The sequence below is a fragment of the Danio rerio genome, chromosome 7, assembly GCF_052040795.2.
Source record: "Danio rerio strain M-AB ecotype USA chromosome 7, GRCz13ab, whole genome shotgun sequence".
Taxonomy (NCBI): domain Eukaryota; kingdom Metazoa; phylum Chordata; class Actinopteri; order Cypriniformes; family Danionidae; genus Danio; species Danio rerio.
Window position 1 is genome coordinate 58,981,958 of NC_141027.1, and position 21,368 is coordinate 59,003,325.

At 34.8% G+C, this 21,368-nt stretch overlaps 1 protein-coding gene across 1 annotated transcript; it reads left to right on the plus strand.

Annotated features, from left to right (window-relative positions):
• The first annotated feature begins 1,495 nt into the window (after nucleotides 1-1,495).
• On the plus strand, nucleotides 1,496-21,094 carry sdr16c5b (short chain dehydrogenase/reductase family 16C, member 5b). Its single transcript, NM_214771.2, is given in 7 exon segments — nucleotides 1,496-1,621; nucleotides 1,801-2,141; nucleotides 3,480-3,611; nucleotides 5,255-5,354; nucleotides 5,439-5,583; nucleotides 15,743-15,868; nucleotides 20,586-21,094. Coding segments are annotated over 6 exon segments (921 nt in total). The 5' UTR covers nucleotides 1,496-1,621; nucleotides 1,801-1,820; the 3' UTR covers nucleotides 20,683-21,094.
• Nucleotides 21,095-21,368: the final 274 nt, after the last annotated feature.

Sequence of the window (21,368 nt, forward strand, 5' to 3'; positions counted from 1 at the left end):
TTATTAATATACAAATCAACAATTAGTATATGCCTGAATAATAAGATATATAAACGTTTATTTGAATAGTTTATTGATCATTTACTCACTCATTCTGAATTATCTTAAAAAACAACCAACTATGCTTAAATAACTGATTTGTAAATAATGCAATACTTAATTTAGTAATGAAAAATAAATCATTAACAAAGTATGAAACTACAGCTATTAAGCACATTATAAATGTGGTTGTAAGTCAAGAATACAGCATGTGTAGCAACCCAGCACTGGGAAACACCCATACACAGTCACATTCCCACACAAACATTTATTCATTCAATTTCTTTTCAGCTTCGTCCCTTTATTAATCTGGGGTTGACACAGAGGAATGAACCGCCAACACATTCAACATATGTTCTACGCAGTGGATTCACTTCCAGGAGCAACCCATCACTAGAAAACATCCATACACACTCATTCACACACAAACATCTTTGGACAATTTTGTTTTACCCAATTCACCTATAGCCCATGTCTTTGGACTAGTGGGGGAAACTGGAGCATCCAAAGAAAACCCACGCGAACACAAGGAGAACATGCAAACTACACTCAGAAACGCCAACTGGCCCAGTCAGGACTCTAACCAGTGACCTTCTTGCTGTGAAGTGACAGTGCTAACCACTGAGCCACCATCATTGTATAGAAATGATTTATATAGTGATGACCATGTTATTTCATGTTGATTGTTTAACTTCTGTACTTGAATAATGTTACACTCCCAAAAAAACATAAAGTACTTATATTTTTGCTTTGTTGTGTTTATATATGCTTATAGGACTTAGAACTTATATTTTATGCAGATACACTGCAGATCATCCTCATTGATTTACATAAATGAAATCTTCCCAAATTCAAATGATCTGGTGAAATGGTATTAAAATTGCAATATATATTGCAGAAAAACAAAAAATTGCAATGTCAGATTTTTCCAATATTCTGCAGCCCTAATCCTATTGATATTGTTTGTCTGCACTGTTAATGTCTTTTTTTTTTTCTTTTTCTGGAGTGGACTACTATTCACAATGGAACATATTGTTCTGATCTGAAAGCAAGTGATCTTGAAATTCACAAAACTAAACAATGCAATCTGAGAAATCATTTAATGATAAATAAGTAAGAAAGAATGAACGTGATTGTAATTAAATAGGACCCCTAAACACAAAGTCAGCTACGAAGCCTATACGCACCAGGGGGGTGTGTACTGTATCATGTAGGCAAAATGGTCTTTAAAACCCAACACTTTTTACAACACATTCAAAATAAGCGCCATTCAACGCTAGATCAAGTTTTAAGTGAGCTTTAAGTAAGGCAGCCGTTGGCCAGTAGCGTAAATCAACAATAGTTTATTTGTTCAATTGTGAGCGTAGCAACTTAGTGGGCGTCAAATGGTTAAACATATGCCGCGCCCATCGCATCCTGTCCCGTTACAGTTGCTACACAAATACTGAACTTTGTCTTTCGCTAAACACGAAGTGTAATAACCGGGCAGCCTGAACGAAGGTCAACGACATGCACAGTTAAATGCCAAATGAATGAAGCCAATCGGAGTCTGCTGTAATAGAGCGCTTACGAAACGAGAGAGGTAAGATCGGCTATCATGTATAGCCTATTATTTCGCATTGCACGTCCAATATTTGACAACTCTTACTACAGTTATTCAGTTGTTGTGATGCCTACGTTGTTAAAAACGTCGTAATGTTACTGTAGCCAATAAATGAAAAGTTGAATTAACTCGTGACCGTGTAACCCTTGCATCTCTAGGATATATTCGCCACATCATCATGAACTTTCTTTTGGAGACTCTTCGGGTGCTTTTCCTTTCCCTGGTTCTCGGCTTGGAAGCCTTCGTTAGGCTATTCATACCGCCTCGAAGGAAGAATGTGTCCGGGGAGCTTGTGTTGTTGACCGGGGCGGGGAGCGGCATAGGTCGCCTCATGGCCCTGGAGTTCGCGCGCCTGGACGCGCGCCTTGTGCTGTGGGATATTAATGAGGACGGCAATAAAGAGACGGCTCGTTTGATTAAAGAAAAGTACGGAGCGCGAGCCCACACGTATACCTGCGACTGTAGCGACCGAGAGGAAGTGTACAGAGTCGCAAACCAGGTAAATAGACGGTTTCACAAAGCACAAAGAAAGACTTGGTTTAAATTCCTTTTAAAGGTCTTTGTGCTTTGTGATCAAATACATGCATAGATAAGTAGTTAACGTACTTTATTGTTGGCTACATTGTATTTTGTGTTAAATTATTTATTTGGTCACACTTTACAGTTCCATTAGTGCTAGTTAGGTTATAATTTATTTACTAATATGAACTAAGAATGAACAATACTCACAGGCTACTTGTATTAATCATTGTTTGCTTGTTAACCTTATAATTAATGCACTGTGAAAGTGTAAACAAGAAAAACAATAAACAACTTTATTTTCATTTACTAAAGTTAAAGATGGAACAGATGCTGTAATAAATGTAGTGTTCATTGTTTGTTCATGCTAGTACAGTAAATACATTAACATTAACTAACATGGAACTTTATTGTTAAGTGTTACCAACTATTCATCCATTCATACATATCCTACATGTCAAAAATGTTAGCTGTGACTGTTTTGAAGACCTTAAAGGACTGATTTGTCAGTTACACTCAAATGTTTTATGTCACATCACATTTGTAATGCCATAAACAATATGATTCTTGCTCACATGCATATTGTTTATTTTCAGTGGACCTACAGTCAAGTCCAAAATTATTCAACCCCCTGAAGTATGAATAATTTTGGGCTTGACTATACATGCAGGCCTGTAGGCAACCTGGTGAAAAGAGTGGTTCTTTTTTTTCTCAAAAAGTAGACCTTTTTGCTGTTATTTGCCTCATTTTCTAATTAATTATTAGATTTAAACACTGCATTTTAGTGAGATTTTAAGCACTATGATTTGCTGGATTAGCTTGTCAGATGATCATCATGACCACACGTTTTGCTGTACCAAAAAATATTTTCTAAAGATTTATTATAAAGAACCATAAAAATACTTATTTTTAAAATACAAACGTATTATATCATAAATCATTAAAAAAGAGAGAATATGTTAAAGTAAAAAAAAAGTCTATTGTCATTTATCAGGCACAACAAACTGGCCAGCACATTTATCTTTCCTCTTTGGCCATTTGAATAATAAAAATGAAAACATATTAATAATAATAATAATTGCAAAGCTTGATGACTTTTCATCGAAGCCTTCTTCGATGGGTTATTTGTACAATTAAGATATACAAACCACCTGAACCACACCACCCCCCGGCTATGAACCTGACATCTACAATAGTTTATATCATTATGTTATTATGTTTTCTTTATTAGTAAGTACTGTACTGTTATTGTAAATCCTAACTCTGAGTCCTTTAAGAACCAGTGTAATTCACCCCTACTTCCCTTTGTTCTATAAAGGTAAAGCGTGAGGTTGGTGATGTCACGATTTTGATAAATAATGCAGGCATTGTTACTGGGAAGAAGTTCATGGATTCTCCTGATTCGCTTATAGAGAAGTCTATGGAGGTCAACAGTCTGGCACATTTCTGGGTATGTAAAAGCTTTACTCCCTCTGTAAAAAGCGTTTAGTTGACTACTTAAAAAAAGAGAGTAAACACATTGCCTTATAATATAAGTATTAAGTAGGCAAACTGTGCACAATGATAAAAAGTCAATGGTTTACTTACTTTAAAAAAAAATAAATCAACTTGTTGCTTTTGAGTCAACATGTTTACTTACATTTCAGTAACTAATCACTTTTTACAGTGCATCTTTATATCCGTCCATCTGTTTGTCTGTATGTATGTTTGAAATGACATATTATCATGTGGGAACAAGGCCTTGTGGTCTGATGATGGAACAGTACAATCTTTTTCAGGGTCAGTTTAATGTGTAAACAAACTTGTGTGTCCTAAGAAACTTAACATTATCAAAAATGGATATTATTAATGATAGAAAAAACCCACAGAAAAAAACCCCCATGAGCTTCAAGTGCAAAAATTAAAAGGGAAATATGTGAGGCAATGTAGACATGTGTTTCACAATGTTCAAAACCACATATTTCACACGTGGTTGCTCATGTGAAGTTCATGTGACTTTTGTTTAAGGGTTGACATTTATTTTTATGGTTTTTAATTAACAATGGACAAAAAAAAAAATGAAATTATATGCTATAATACAATAAATGATATATTTCATTCAGATTAGAACATTTTTAAAAAAGTGTGAATAATTAGATATTACTATGTAATATCTAAAATAATATTAGCCAAGAACAGGTTTTATCAATCCAATCTCAAAATATATTCAAAGTAATTCTTATACAAAATATATATTCACTCAATTACTCATTATTGTTTTTTATTAAATATAAATATATTTATTTGGTAAATATATATGTAATTTGTTAAATATAAATAGTTTTATGCCTTGCCCCTTCATTTTATGTATCCTTTTACTCAGTGAACACTCTATTATTTTTAGATTTAAAGTAAATGTTTTGTAAATAAAGTAAATCCCTGCCATTTATATCAACAACGTTTTGACCTTAAGACTATATTTCTCTAGAATTATGGCAGTATAGCAAAATAAATGATATTAACAAGAGTGTTTGTGTTATTAGGGAGTCATTAAACCTTTAATTCAATTGATCTTTTAAGAATATAAGCCCTTTACAGATGAAATGGTTCATTAAATTATTTAAAATATAATTTATTCATTTTGTGTTTACTTCACAAATGCTAATAAATTCTTAAGTTTTAATTATACCATAATTATCTCAAGCTGCAAAACATAACATAACATGTTTAATCCTTTTATTAAACCTATACTTTTTAAATTTGTTGTGACCTTCTGGCCTACAGGAATAGGGTCATATTTAAAACTCTATTGCTATGGTAGTTTGTCATTTACAAAACTTGTATAGTACTTATGAGTAGACTTGTTATAATAGATAATAGATAATATTTAACATTAAAGACAGACAGCACTATATATAAAATATTAAACAAAATGAAAACATATTCATGAACAGATTTTGGGTTTTGTATCATTACACAGGTCTGTTTATTTGTTAACATATGATCTTGAGGTTACAATTTAAAGATGTTTTTAAAATTTCAGTCTGTTAAAAATGTACATGTTTTAAATATTCTGAAACAAAATATACATGATACCTATATCTCCCCTTTTAGACTTACAAAGCTTTTCTGCCAGCAATGATTGCTGGAAATCATGGTCATTTGGTGAGCATTGCAAGCTCCGCTGGACTTATTGGAGTGAACGGACTGGCAGGTATATATTCTCAGTCACACAAATGTTTTATTTTGAAGGTAGTGCACATTTCAAATGACATTTTGGCTTTGGTATACTGTTCAGATTACTGTGCAAGTAAGTTTGCTGCAGTTGGATTTGCTGAGTCAATGGGACTAGAGCTGCTGGCCACAGGCTGTGATGGAGTGAAGACCACTATAGTCTGCCCGTTTTTTATCAACACTGGCATGTTTGACGGTGCCAACACAAAGTAAGTAACTGCTTTTCAAAAATAAACTAAATTGTTTTCCAACCTACTTAACCAAACATTTTCTACACTAAAAATTGCTGTGTTCCACACAATCGATTTGTGTCAAGACAACATAAAGGAATTAAATTGGATTGAACATAAAACAATTAGGTTGACCTAATAAAGCTCAAGAATTGTGCTGTTTCAGCTTATTAAGTAGTTTGAACATTCGGCAAACATATATACATAAACCTGTAGATATAGTTGCATCAGTCTTAAAAAAAAAGTGTAACTCAGCTTTTAACAGTACAATGAAAAAGAAAGTAATCATTTAGCAAACGCTTTCAAAGTCAAAGTTTAGAACAGTCAAAGAACACCAAGGGCTCTATTTTGCCGGTCCATGTGCAAAGCCATAAGCGCATTTGCTATTTACATGACGTATATCCTGACGTATATTTATATTCTATATATATTCTTATTATATCCTATATATATATATCCTTAATATTTAAATTTTTTTCATATGTAAAGATATTTGCATATTGCTCTACAGCTTGTGTGTATTAAGCAATGTGTAAGCGAGGTGCAACTCTGCGCTGGACTCTAGACTGGGTTTGTTTTGGTCTATTAAAAAATCTATTATAGTTTCTCAAAATAGCAACGTGCCAGTAATGCGCCTCAGAACGTCTTCCTTTTTAGACCAGAACACCTATGGACGCACATATAAGCGCAAATAAATTTGCTATTTTAACAGCGTGGCGCAATGCCTCAAAACAACTCTTGCGCCAAGCTGAAACCTTGCGCCACATTACGCCGGATGTATGATAGGGCCCCAAGTGTTCACTAAAGTGCTGGACGGGTAAGAGTTCAGTCAAATAATAATAAAACTAATAAGACATTATGAAATATAAAACGAGGATAAGAAAAGAAAACAAAAAATAGTGAGTAAAATAAAATAAGATACAGCTCTCACACTGTGTTGAATGGCCGTCTATAAAGATAGACTTATAAAACGCTACTGCAAATGCACTGTACCTCCTGCTTTTTAGTTTTACATGAGGGACATTTAAGAGTGACTGGTCAGAGGACCTAAGACCTTTCGATGGAGCATATGGCTGGATTAAGTCAGAATATGTAAGTGCTAGACGGTTTAGTGCATTAAAATATAATGTTAAGATCTTGAAATCAATTCTAAAACAAACGGGGAGCTATTGGAGAGAGGCGAAAATGGGTAATATGATCCTGCTTCCTTGTTCTTGTTATCAAAGGAGCTGCAGCATTCAGGACCATCTGCAGGCTATTGAGGGAGGTCTGACCAATGCCTAGATAGAGACCATTAGAGTAATTGAGACGAGGTGATATGAAAATGTGTATAATTTTTTCTATAATTCTTCTAAATCTTTGTAAATTATAAGGCAGAAAAGTTTTGGTCTAGAACAATTGCCTCAGTTGGAAGTTTTGTAAATTATTAATTATTACAAATTTACTTGTTTATCCAGCTTAAAATCACCATTCATTAAAACAACCCGACTTTTTTTGCAGAAGGCTTCACAAATAGTTTTAAAACACGCAAATCCATGTCAGGAGACCCACAGGCAGTGCCTGGATTAAAAAGCCCCCATTTTGCAGTATAAAAGTTGTTTTATAAAAGGTATGTTTTGGTTTTGGGGGTCTCCAACAATATGCTGATAAGCATGCAAGGTCAAAAACACTTTCATTGTCTTATATTATGGATTTATTTTTACCTAATTATCCCAACAACTCCCATATGATTTGTTCAGTGATTCATTTGTTCCCAAACCCCTCCTTTGCATGAGGCTAATCTGCTGTGATTGGTCCAATGACCCAGTCTGTTGTGATTGGTCGACTGTGTTCAGCACGAGATGAGAAACTCCCACCACGGTTATTAAGTACCAGAGTGTGTGAGAGCCCAATGCAGGAATGCAATAACGCAATGCAGTTAAACACCAGCATATTACTCTACTCTTAACCCGAACCCCAAGTAATAACAACGACACATTCAGTATTAATTCACACAGTGGCAAAAGCTGAACTATTTTGAAAATTGACCACGTGTGTAGGAACAGCTGATGGAGGCCATAGCAAAAGCAAACGGCAGAGGATTGCAAGTTAAGAAACGCTTTTAAATCGGTAAAGGAAAAAGCAGGCGTTGCATTTTAATTGTGGTTTTGGATGCAATATGTAAACAGCCCCATACAGATTTAACCAGAGAGATACAGTACAAGCACTGATCTGTAGATATGTGACTACAAGTCATGCGGAGCAATTACAATTTACAACACACAATTACTCACACAATTTGCAAACTAAACAAAAAGAGGCAACAATTTTAATCACACTTACTTGTTACAATCCGGAATAATAGGCACGTTGGCTATACTGTAGTATTGTTGAGAAAATGGTCTTTAACTCTTTAATCCCCACAGCTGAATGTCCATCTGTTAGTGATCATTATCTTGATCATGATAAGTCCTGTGATTTCCCAAGCTCTGCTAGTCTCTAAAGGGAAGGGCGCATTCACATTTTACCAGATCTGGCAGTTCATATTTGGTCTTTTTTGGACTTTCAGAATTAAACCTCAGCTGGATAATTTCATTCACTTATAGCTGTGTTACACTTTGCAAGGAAGGTCATTTTCAAAAACCCATAACATGTTTTTTAAACTATATGACTTCTGTCTTGTCATTGAATAATAATGTTTTGCCATCCAGACTTTTGACGATTTTCTTCAAGGCAGCATAAAAGTGGTGTTTGGTTATTTTTGTTTCAATGGCAGATGTAATTGTGTGTCATCCTCATAACAATGAAACAAAATATTATACCTCGTAAAAATGGATCCTAAATGATATAAATATAGAGAGAATAGAATTGGTCTGAAGATGGAGCCCTGGGGGACCCCACACGGGGAGAAAGCTTTAATCCAAAGCATACAAATAAGAACAAGATATCCTTGATAATGTTTTTAATCATCACCGGGAATCATCAGGAATAATACATGCTAGAACAAGAAAGTAAAATATAAATGATGAGCATAGAGTGATTTTGTATTTTTCTGTGGTTGCTGCTACTTATCATCCGTTGGCTCTTGACGAGATGTAAATCTGAGATAAGTGAGGAGATAAGTGACTGTGCAGCCAGAGGCTGTTCTAACACAAATGTCAATAGAGAGTACTTTAACATAGATTACATTGTTATATAAGGTGTTGAAGAACTCTGAAACGCTTATCTCTGATGGTTTTCACAGTTATACAGTTGAATTATTAGCCCTCTTGTGAAATTTTCATTCTTTTTCAAATATTCTCCAATCAAGTGCTGTTTAACGGAGATACATTTTTTTAACAACTTTAAAACTAATTGTTTTAATAACTAATTTCTATTAACAAATTTATTTGGTCTTTGACACGATGACAGTACATAATATTTGACTTGTTGTTTTGCAAACTAACATAAGTTAGGTTAACTAGGCAAGTTATAATTAGGCAGGTTATTGTACAATTGTTTGTTCTTTAGACAATCTAAAAATATATATTTCTTACTAATGTCATATTAAATAAAAAATACTAATAAAACTGCTTTTATTCTAGCCGTACTAATAGAAATAAAGCTTTTTTGAGAATAAAACATTACAGGAAATGAACATGTGAAAATCACTTAATAGCTCCAGCAAAGCAGCTCTTGGGAAACATTTGGTAAATTATTAAAAATCTGAGTAAAACTTCAGATGCATGTTAAAAAACAAAACTTATAATGAGTTTGACCAGGCCCGGATTGGCTAATCGGGAGGACCGGGAGAATTCCCGGTGGGCCGGTCCGTTTTTTGGCCGCGAGGGCCGGTGTCCCTAGCTCCAGAATCTGTTGCTCTCAGCAACTTTTTAAATTAATGTTGCTCTCAGCAACTTTTTTAATTAATTTATTTACTTACTTGACTACAGTCTTCTTATTCATTATTTTACCGCAGCTCTGCTCTTTTTATATATAACCAACCTACAGGTTAATGATGATATTACTCAGATGAGTCAGTCCTTCATATACAACTGTTGTGGTCCAGTGGTTAGCACGTTAGATTATGACGCCGCCGACCCGGGTTTGATTCTTGTCAGAGTATGTTTTTTTTTTTTTTAATTATAGTTTTATTGTTAAGACATATAATACTGTTAGGGTTTTTGAACATTTAAAGTTCTAAAGCAGCTGTTTTCTCAAAAAAAAAAAAAAAAAAAAAAGACGTGATAGTGTAATTAGAAACTGAATTGGAAATGACCTTATTTTAATATAGTCAGTCGTGAACTGAGGTGGGCCGGTCTAAGGCTTAAAACTCCAGGGCTGAAAAAGAGTCCCACTCCGGCCCTGAGTTTGACTGTGAAAAAGACAGACATGTAGCAGAGGCAGAAAATGAGGTGATGTAATTCAGCATTCTCACTCAGCTCTCAGATTTGTGTGTGTTTTGTGAGTGCGTCTGTGTGCTTAACTCTTAGTCAGTATGGCAGTGTGTTTGCATATTTGGAACTTGTGGTTGCTCAGTGTTAAATTGCGTCACTACCAAAAAGTGGGTTGTAGGTTTGTTTGTATACAGTAGGGAAAACCAATGGTAAATGCAAATAAGGCAATGAAACTAGCCCTGCAACCATGCTTTGTTAGGAAAATGGCAAAAGCATCAACATTTAATGAGCAATTAAATCATGCCTAATTGCTAATCATGGATATGCCAACCTGGACATGATATAAAATACATTCTAGAATGTTAAATGCTCATGACATCAAAAGCATGCACTGTGCAGGCCACTGTTTGCATGGTGCAGAGAATTATTAGCTGCATAAAACCCACTGGAATTCAATGGTCTTTTTTTCTCATTCAGCCTATATCATGTTAATAATTTATTCTTTGAAATATGCTGTAATATCACTACACTGATATTCATAATACATTTTTATTGCTTCATTTTATTTATTCAGTTTACTTTTATTAAAATATTCCCTTATTTGATGTAAAATTTGGGTCATCGTTCAAATAAATGCGTACCTAGGCTCTAAAGGTCAAACGACAAAAAATAAGGTCAAGAATCTTGGTGTGACGCTGGAGTCAGATCTGAGTTTCAACAGTCATGTCAAAGCAGTCAGTAAATCAGCATACTATCATCTCAAAAACATAGCAAGAATCAGATGCTTTGTTTCTAGTGAAGATTTAGAGAAACTTGTTCATGCTTTTATCAGTAGCAGGGTGGATTACTGTAATGGACTCCTCACTGGTCTTCCCAAAAAGACAGTCAGACACTTGCAGCTCATCCAGAACGCTGCAGCCAGAATTCTGACCAGAAGCAGGAAATCAGAGCACATCACACCTGTCCTCAGGTCTCTAAACTGGCTGCCAGTTACATTCAGAATAGATTTTAAAGTATTATTACTGGTCTATAAATCACTAAATGGCCAAGGACCTCAATACATTACAGATATGCTCACTGAATACAAACCTAACAGATCACTCAGATCTTTAGGATCATATAAACTAGAAGTTCCAAGAGTTCAGTCTAAGCAGGGTGAATCTGCCTTCAGCCACTACGCCCCTTGCTGCCGGAATCAGCTTCCAGAAATGATCAGATGTGCTCCAACATTAGGCACATTCAAATCAAGACTGAAAACACATCTGTTTAGCTGTGCCTTTGCTGAATGAGCACTGTGCTGCGTCCGACAGATCGCACTATTATGTTTTTCGTTTTCTTTTTCATTCTTTTATAACATATTTTAACTCATTTTAATTTGTTTTTATCTGTTTTTAATAATTTTTATTGTCTGCATTTTATTTTCCTAAACTTGTCTTTTTTATTCCTGTTTATGTAAAGCACTTTGAATTGCCACTGTGTATGAAATGTGCTATATAAATAAACTTGCCTTGCCTTGCCTTGCCTAAATGCCAATTGTGTAGAATCATTGATACATGCTTATAATCTGACAACCTTCACTGCATATTTCATTAGAATTATTTGGACAGTTTCAGAAACAAATTGTGAACAACAACAAACAGTCATTTCAGCATTTGAGTATGAAAAGTGCAGTAAAAAAACCACAATCAACACGGCTGTTGAGCTCTATAGCCTTTATGCAAACAGGTCGGTGAGTCCTGTCACTGACACTGTCATTTCTAATATGCAAATAAGAATGTTAACACTCAATCACTTTCCTTTGGCATAGTCCCTGATTTATCAGTGGTCACCACAACAAAATGAACCACATATACTGCTATTACAACTATACACTCTCTCATTCACATACTCACACACTATGGCCAATTTAGTTTTATCCAACTCACCAATGTTGCATGTCTTTGGACTGCAGAGGAAGTTCGCGCTAACACAGGGAGAACATGCAAACTTCAGCTGGGACTCAAACTGGCAAGCTTGTTAACTTGGGATTTAGTAATTAAAACCTTTCACTTCGATAGCATGCATTGTTATTCTTAAGGTGACCAAGCAATATGTTAATTAACAGATAAAAGGTTTGTCTTGGTTATTCTATGATCAAATTTAGCTTTAGCTTTAGTTCTAGAATAGCATTTCTTCTCTGATGACGCTTTTGAAGTTTGAAGGCCTGTGCAGAATATCCTTAAAGAATTAGTTGACATTTTTTTTATATTGTAAAATATAATTCATTACAGTCTGAGGAATAATCATAGTTTTCATGATTATTATGCATTCATTAAATTCAAAACACAACTAATTTTAAAATTAAATGAAAACTTCTTATATTTTAAAGTAATATTTATTGCTTGTCAGTAACCAAATAATGCAGCTCATAATAATAATTAACACAAAGAATAGGTCATTTCCCTTTGTACTTAATACTAAGTAAAAAAAAAGTTTTTGGCATTTTAACATAAGTAATAATTTCACACTGAAAATAATTGACAAAACAATGAATAAATAAACAAATAAATAAAAATAATTAGGAATAAATTAATAATAGTATCCGTCCAGTGTGAATCTAAGCTATTAGCTAGGTATTTCCCTTTTAAAGAGAGCAACTGTAGTCAAAGGCTGCCGAACCTCTGTCTGAACGGCACCTTTGATCAACTAGATTACACAATTGTTTGATATTTTGGTCCCACTTTATATTGTGGCCTTAACTAATATGTACTTACACAGGAAATAATAGTTTGTTACAATGTACTTATTGTGTAAATACATGTATTTAATGTGTACTTACGCTTAATTAATACATATATGTATTTACATCTGTAATAAACTTTTGTAATTACATTTGTAAATACACTGTTGACCATCCCTTACACCTTAACCCATGCTTAAACCTACCCATGCCACCAAACCTGTCCATAACTCAACCTTTATCCCAACTCAAAAGCACCACAAGTGTTCTCAAATACATTATAAAAACAGTAAGTACATTGTATTTATTTTTTGATGTAAGTACATAGTAGTGATGGACACTTAATATAAAGTGGGACCGATATTTTTTATTTAGTTTTTTTTTCTCTTTGGAGTATACACTTGTTTCATTCTTTTAAATAGGTGCGCCTGGAAAGCATGAGTGCATTGGGCCTCCCAATATGTGCACACAAGCCGTGTGCCTCCATTAGAAATAACGAACTTGCGCGTGCAAAAAATGCAGTGTGTGAATAGTTCTTAATTAATACCTCATCCATAGTAAATCGAGTGTGCATGGGTATTCGCCTTGGTGTATAACCTCGGAACTTTAAACTGGTGCGCAGTTGTCATAACATTGTTTAGTTGCAGCAGTTTTGTTCAGTGCAGAAACGCGGTGTTGAGAAGCTTTTACGATTCATTAACCGTGACGAATTGAAGCAAGGTTAATAGTGAAATTGGTTAATCGCTGCATCCCTGGAGACCACGGAGACCTCCATTTTATCTTCAAAACACAAACTAAGGTATTTGGTTGAAACCCAAGAACTCCCTCATCCTCCATAGACAGCAAAGGTCCTGAGACATTTAAAGACAAAAATATTGTCCAAATTCCCGGATTCACTTTATTTTGAGTCCCTTTAACAGGTTTTGTTGAATTTAAGTCATCTACATGCCAACTAATTCTCATTATACTATATGTATACTGTTAAATTAGGGTTAGTGTAAGTTGACATATACTTGCAAAGTTTCTTATAGTCTTTTAAATGTTGAAGAAGCATTATCAGCAGATATCAGGCAGACAGACTATTAATACAGTCTACTAATGATGAGAAGTAATTGGCACCAAATTACAATGCAACTTTTAGTCATCAAAATGTGCAATAGGGACCATCAAAATAGTCTTTCCAAATTCCCTAAAGTTTGAGCAGTGTAACCTATGAAGTGAGATGGCCCAAGATTCAATTCACCTATAGGGTTTAGAATTTCCAAGTGTTGCCTGTTTCAATTGGGAAAACTCTATATGATAGTTGTAGCATATGTTCAGTATTACCAGGTCCACCAAGGTTCTGGGTTGCATTTTCCGATAAAGATGCATCTTATCTCTTAATAGTGTTCCGTTCATGCTTTTACAAAAACTTATTGGTAACATGATTTGTAAAAACTGGTTGGATGAGCTACTTAGGAGTCACTGTCCATTTTCTCAATGAACATTTAACTCAAAAATCATCATCTCATGTTGGATTAGCAATCAGGACAAGTCTATATAAAGCATCTACCAACATCCTGAGGTGCAAAAGGTTTGGAGAAATGCGTAAAGAACATGTTAAGCAGAAGAAATGACCAATACATAGACGGGTTTCATGCATGTTCATGCAAGCCATTGACAGATCTACTTTGGCTTACGCTGCTTTAAGAAAATCCAACCCTGGACATGTACAAAGAGTACTACACAATTATTGGTAGTTATAATTAGGGATGTCCCAAACTAATCTCAAATATCAGTTCCGGGGCTGATCAAAATTCCTTTTTAACTTGTTGGTGTCAGATGTAATGTCTGAAACTTGATCCTTTATTTCAAATGAGCCATCATGCATGTGTTGAAACCACAGAGCACTATTTGTTAAAGGATTGCAAGGGTAAACTGCTCTCTCTATGGAAATAGAAAATCAGTCTAAAATCAACTTTTAATGTCTGTAACATTTTTACTACTATTTTGGTAATGAACTAAATTAAACTTAACTAAACACACTAAATAGATTAAAGTGCATTTCCTTAGGTACCCCTAAAGACAAAAGTCTAAAATCGTTGATACATTTTTTTTTTGAATAATGTTCACAGTCAGATATGTTGACAGTTTTGTGTACCGAAGTTTAAGGAAGATGTAAGAAGAATGTGACAGAGTGTGTATTCTTATATAGTGAGAGCAGTGAAAAAAGTGATTAAGGTGTTTACTTCCTGTTTACTTCAATTAAGTTTGCCATACTCATTATAATTGAATTGGATTCTGGTTTCTTATGATTGAAGTTTTGTGCTTGAATGAGATAAAGTTTTATTTTTACTATTGCCTAAATCCTAATACACCAGATTTGTTAGGTTCATGGTGTTTGTTTTTAATACTATGACTGCATGATAAAAATCTGGAAATCTATGACTGGAAAATTATTGTTGTTGAATATTTGTGATAGCTATATTCCTACTGATAAATGTAGATAAATGCTATTTTATCTATTTTTTTAAATGGATTTATTTATGTAATGATCAAACATATAAACAGATAATCTATTTCTAATTTAGGCAAAAAAGTGTAGGTGCAAACATTTTAATCGATGTTGTCATTTCCTCAGCGGTTTTCCTCTTTGGCCCTTGACTAGCAATAGCATAATCGCACCTGCTGGGGTGGTGGGTATAAAGATAGTGAGACCCCATTTGATTGATCAAATTAAAATGAAAAACTACAAAACCTGTGCGTGGAACACTCTCATGCTTGGCCATTAAATTAAATGTTACATTTTAAAATGATGCACTTTTTTAATAATTTGTGCAACACTATTTAGTACACTTTTATCTTTACTATAAACCTTCACAAATTTAAACTATTAGTTCAATAAGATAAATAAAAATAGTTTTTAGACTATGAAAATAGATTTATTTGCGGTTAAGACTATTAGCAGGTTTAAATAAATAAAAACAGTTGTCAAATTAGATAAAATACCTGAAAAGGAACCTGTTTAACTGCTTTGTCAGCACAAAAACTATTGGTCATGTTGTTGTTTGTGTGTATTTTGCAGATGGCCTAGACTCATGCCTATTCTTGACCCAGATTATGCATGTAGGAAAATTGTGGATGCAATTCGAAGGGAACAGGTTTACCTTTACATGCCTCGGAGCATCTACATCATCATCGGTTTAAGGAAGTAAGTCAAAATGGATTCAGTGTTGAAGAACTGTTTTCCTTTTATATTTTATTACTAAAATATAGACAATCATATTGAAGAACAGCAATTATAGATTTACTAAAATGTAGACATTGATATTGAAGAGCAGCATTTATTAATTTACATTTATATAGTATTGAAAAACAGTACATTATCAAAACAAAGGTTAATGGTTTACATTTACAAAAAAAAGTGATTATGGTGATTATGTTTGCAATATTGCTGTTGTTGCTGAACAAGTCGCAAAGGCAACAAGATTTTCATTTTCCCAATTTTATATGTTTTAGGTAAGCTTAGATCACAATATACAGCATACAATAAAAGACTGCATTGCTGGTGTCATGACATTTTCCACTGGCTGAGCTTGTCAATAAATGCAATAAATGCAGTAAATGGCATTTATTGATGTCAAGTTATCTGTAAGAAATGAATAAACTGTCACCCCGGATCGCATTACAATGAAACCAACCTTTAAATTTAGATTTTAAGTTTAAGTAATTAATCAAGAATAGACTGATATTTAGAAAAGAAACAACATTTGATTGGAATTTGTATTTGTAACTGCACCAGTAATAATAAAACCACTATAATCACAACCTTGAGGTTTATTGCTAAAACCTATCCCACAACATTCTGCTTAAGCAGAGACTCTTAAGCTTAACAGGAAGCTTGACAAAGAAAAATCTAAATAAAATCACCCACACAGACCCTTAAAGCACACAGTGCATGCACAAATGAGTCAATTTGTGTATGCGTGCTCTCTCTTATGAATTACTACAGGATAATTACAACACCTGTTTATGTTTGAATTAGTTGCTTAAACCTGCAGCTATGCTGAAGTTAAACACAAACTTAACTCTTTTTTTTCATCTGTCGCTTTACTAATAGTGTGTAAAACACATGTGAGACTTCTAGAGTAAATCTCAATTTGTTTTCTTATTGCTGTTTAAGACAAATTATTTAAAAATGAAAGTATCAGTTCACCATAAATAGAATTTCAGTAATTTTTTTCACTCGCTTTAAACCCACAAGAAATTTGGTCATCTTCAGAAGAAAAAAATTACGATTTTTTAATCAAATCTTAAACCTGGAACACACCTAGACTATAGAACACACAAGACATGTCACTCGTATAGGGTTGAATGGGGAAAACGTCAATATAGAGAATGAAGCCCCGCCTACTAGTACAAGAGCCAATCATCGATTGCTATTGACTGACAACTCTCCAGGGAGAAGCTCGGATAAGACGTATGCTTTTACAACAGCCTGACAGTGGTCAACAAACGCACTGGAGCGAATGCTTGCTTCACAGACATAAGAAATATATCCACATAAAGCTTGAAATCTTGACTTTCAATGGACCCTTCGCTAAGCCCCGCCCTCCTTAGTTACTGTTGCTACGCCTGTCAAGCTTTTGTGCCTGGCATGGCTTTTTCAATGTGTGTGCGCCGGTTTCAGACATTGAAACGGATATAATGTCATTTTTGGAGAACAGGTGAGATATCAGAAAAAGCCAGACAAAAAAGGACTGCAGTATGCATTACAGGAGTATATTAATCACATAATAGGCAATCGATTAGAGAATAAATCAATCAAAATTGAAGCTAGATTAGCCTAGCCGTCTCATACGCTAACCATTTAACAGCTTAGCTCATGCTCAGCAGGAGAGGTAAAGTTTAAAAATAATCTAATAATAATAAATGAAACCGTGATTTCTCTATTTTTATCCAAAAAGCCTGATAGATTAATTGTTTTGCAATGAAATAAAGCATTACTAACCGATGAGGACACATGCACGACAGTGCTTTTACATAGTTCATTCATCTATAGAACAGCCAGAAAGGGAAACTGATGGATTTGTGCCGAATATTAGCATCATTGACCCATAACAATGTACAGTAAGTTACCTATAACTGTCAGTGTGTTTGTGTGTTCTTTATAAATGACTGAAAACAGCTGCGGGTAAAGTATAGTGATCGCAGCTGCTCAGTTTGTGATCATATCTTGGTTTTGTTCTGTTGATTTGTAATGTCAAATATTCGTAGCTTGATATAGATGGAAATATAAAGTTCAGTAAAGTTAGCAACAGATTCGCAGATTTGTATTTTTCGGATCAATAACTCATGTCATTATGACCTATTCGCTACTAGTATGACTACGTTACTAACGTTATGGCGAAGGCTTAAACGGAGCATTAAAAAAAAGGAATAAGACAGCTGTGAAACATTACCAGCTTTGTGTTTTAGTAGGAAACACAGTTTAGATCTGTTTAGGGTGAGAGTTGTATGAGTTATTGCCGTCTGTCTATCACTGAATGTGTCAGGAATATCTATTCAATTCAACTGAATTCAGCTTTATTTGTATAGCGCTTTTACAATGTAGATTGTGTCAAAGCAGCTTCACATAAATGGTCATAGTAACTGGAACAGTGTGGTTCAGGTTTTAGTGTTTAAGTTCAGTTCAGTTCAGTTTAGCTCAGTTCAGTGTGATTTAATCATTACTGAGAGTTCAAACACTGAAGAGCCAATTCATCGATGCGTAGCTCTACCAATCCTGAACCATGCGAGGCAGTGGCGATAGCGGAGAGGGAAAAAAAAACTTCACCTGATGGGAGTGAAGAAAAAAAAACCTTGAGAGAACCAGACTCAGTTGGGCACGACCATTTTAATTTCTCCGCTGGCCAAAAGTCTTGTGCAGAGCTTCATTCGCCGTGGTTTAGGCTGGAAGATGGCCTCAGCGAAGACTCGTCAGTCCCTGGAGCGTCGCTGGAATCAGACTCATGTTCTCCACTCCCCACGACCATTAGCGCAGCAGCAGCTCAGGATATGGCCTGGTCCCTATATATCCCTAAATATCTAAACAAAACCAACTTAGCTCCGCTCCTTTAGCGTCTCTCACACAGCCTGATCCACGCTAGCATGTCTGCTCCTGGGTTTTGGGTTTTGAAAAGGGAGAAAATTCCACTATCTCGTCCAAACTTTAAGGAGACCGGGTATCAGATTTGCACAATCCATGTGCACTCGCTCAAAAACTTGACAGAGCCCCTGTGCGTAGCTACGGTTGCTAAGCCATGATTGGTGGATGGCGGTTTTTGGGCATGGCTTAGAGAAGGGTCAATTGAACCAAGTGCACTTGAAAACAAAAAAGTTTTTAGTTTTGTAATCTGTATGAAACGAACGCGAGGTTCAGTTCATCCTGTCAAACGCACTCAAACACCCCAAACTTGTAAACAGAGTCGCTGCCATCTCTGGAGGAGATTCACCATCAAGACCAAGTTATGGATTACTTGAGAAGAGCAGCGTGATCAGACAATCATTATCCAGAAGATGATAATGTGTAGAACAGCAATAAATGAGATTAGTTTTGTGATCTCCTTCCTTTTGAGTGCACATGATGTTGTTTAATTCGGATGTTTAGAAATTAAACTTATGAGACAGTTGTTGTTTATTTTTATTAGTGTTTCCAAATATGTAATGGAATCATAAGCTTGGCAAACAGTTTTAGAGAATTTGATGATTCCTCATTCACACAGAATGCCTTTAATGACAACCATAGTGCAAACTCCTGGCCAATGAGTAGCGTCACATGGAATACACCAAACAAATAACCTGACAGCCAGCTGTTGGCTTGGTGTGTCCTGGCCTTTAGAGATTTCTATCTCTCCATTTAAAGTGTGTTTGCCCAAAACGGATGCTAAACGCATTAAAAAGCATTAATAATCATGGCCATACAAGTTAAGCATGACTGCATATCCAGTGCAGTTGACTGAGAGTCACTTCAATTTGTTTGAGCTTCCACAGGAACCAATGAGGTTTGTTTACACACATCAAGCAGGTGTGTTTGAGCTCCTGTTATGTTTGCTAATCACTTGTGAATATAGACCAAAATGAATTCTGATCACTCCCAGCAGGCACACAACATCATAAGACAGTCATATTAGGTTAGATTAAATTCATAACGTGAGGTCACCAAAATATAATGTCTAGCCCACGTCTAAGGACAACATTATTTTGACGTCCAAATAACGACATTAATATACATTAATATGTAGTTGGATTTTAGGTTGTGTTGGATAGTGACCAAAATCCAACACCTGACAGATGTCATAGTGGTAACGTCCACGCAACATCAAAGGTGTAACATGATTAGAAGTTGATATTTGGTTGATTTTAGGTTGGACATTGACATTGGCCTGATGTGGAGTTCTAACATCAACCCGATTTTCATGTCCAAACAAAATTCAACATCCCCACAACGTTGGGGTACAACGTCAATATGACAAATGTCTAAGCCTTCCAATTTCTACAGATTAATAACAAGAACAATTTCAAAGTAGAATAAATGGTAACTGAGATTTCAGTTTGCAATATCAAGCAGCATATCAAGATTTTTTTGTACGACTAACAAATCTAAAAGGCAATGACACCAGTAAACACATGTTAGCTTCAATTATGGCAATTATGTGACAAACAAGGTTGAAAAAGCATTTATGTGAAATCTGTTTACAGGTGTTAAGAGTTTTAAGTGAACACAATAGACAGAAATCTCTCGTGTTATTAAAAAAGCTGTTGAAATTAAAATGAGTTATTTGGGGTCGAACTAGCTTTAAAAATGCTCTAATTTAAGTGTATGTTTTTTTTCTTCAGTGTGCAAGTATAACAGTTCCTCTCTCTGTCTTGTTTTTACTCTGTCACAGTCTTTTACCCACTAAAGTGGGTGTGCTGCTTGGTGAATACCTAGGAGCATTCAACTTTATGGCTAAGTTCAAAGGTCATGGACAAAAGAGCGACTAACTTCCACCAATAGAGGAACTAAGAAACAACCAATGGGCTCTGATAAATCAGAGGAAAGGTGAAGAGAAAAAAAACCTGTGCTGCCACAATACCCCGAGAGTGCATGGAATAGTTACACATTAAACAACTGTGAAGAAGAGAGACACAGTTAGAACAAATACAGTATCCAAAACGCACTTCTTACATTCAGCACTTGCAGTTTTCGTTTTACTTCATTATTTTGAAATAATAACAGTAGACACAACTTCAGCCATATGCGCTTACTTTGCACCCAATAATCCGTTTTCATAAAGAACGACTTACATTTTATGTTTTAATAACTTGTTAATTGTATTATGGGAACAGATTATATGGTCTGTTATTAATGGCTCTTACTAATAAATGTGTCAATTGAATTATTGGCTGTTTTTAACAACATGAATGCATGATCTTCAAAACACAGACATTCACTGTATTTATGAAATACTATATTGAAATGAGTTGCAATAAATACACCTTGAATTCTACATCTCATCTATAGTTGAAGTCAGAATTATTTGCCCTCCTTTAAATTTTTGCCCCAATTTCTGTTTAACTGGAAGCTTTTTTCAACATTTTTAAACATAATAGTTTTAATAACTCATTTCTTATAACTGCGTTTTTCAATACACTAGTATTCAGCTTAAAGTGCCATTTAAAGGCTTAAC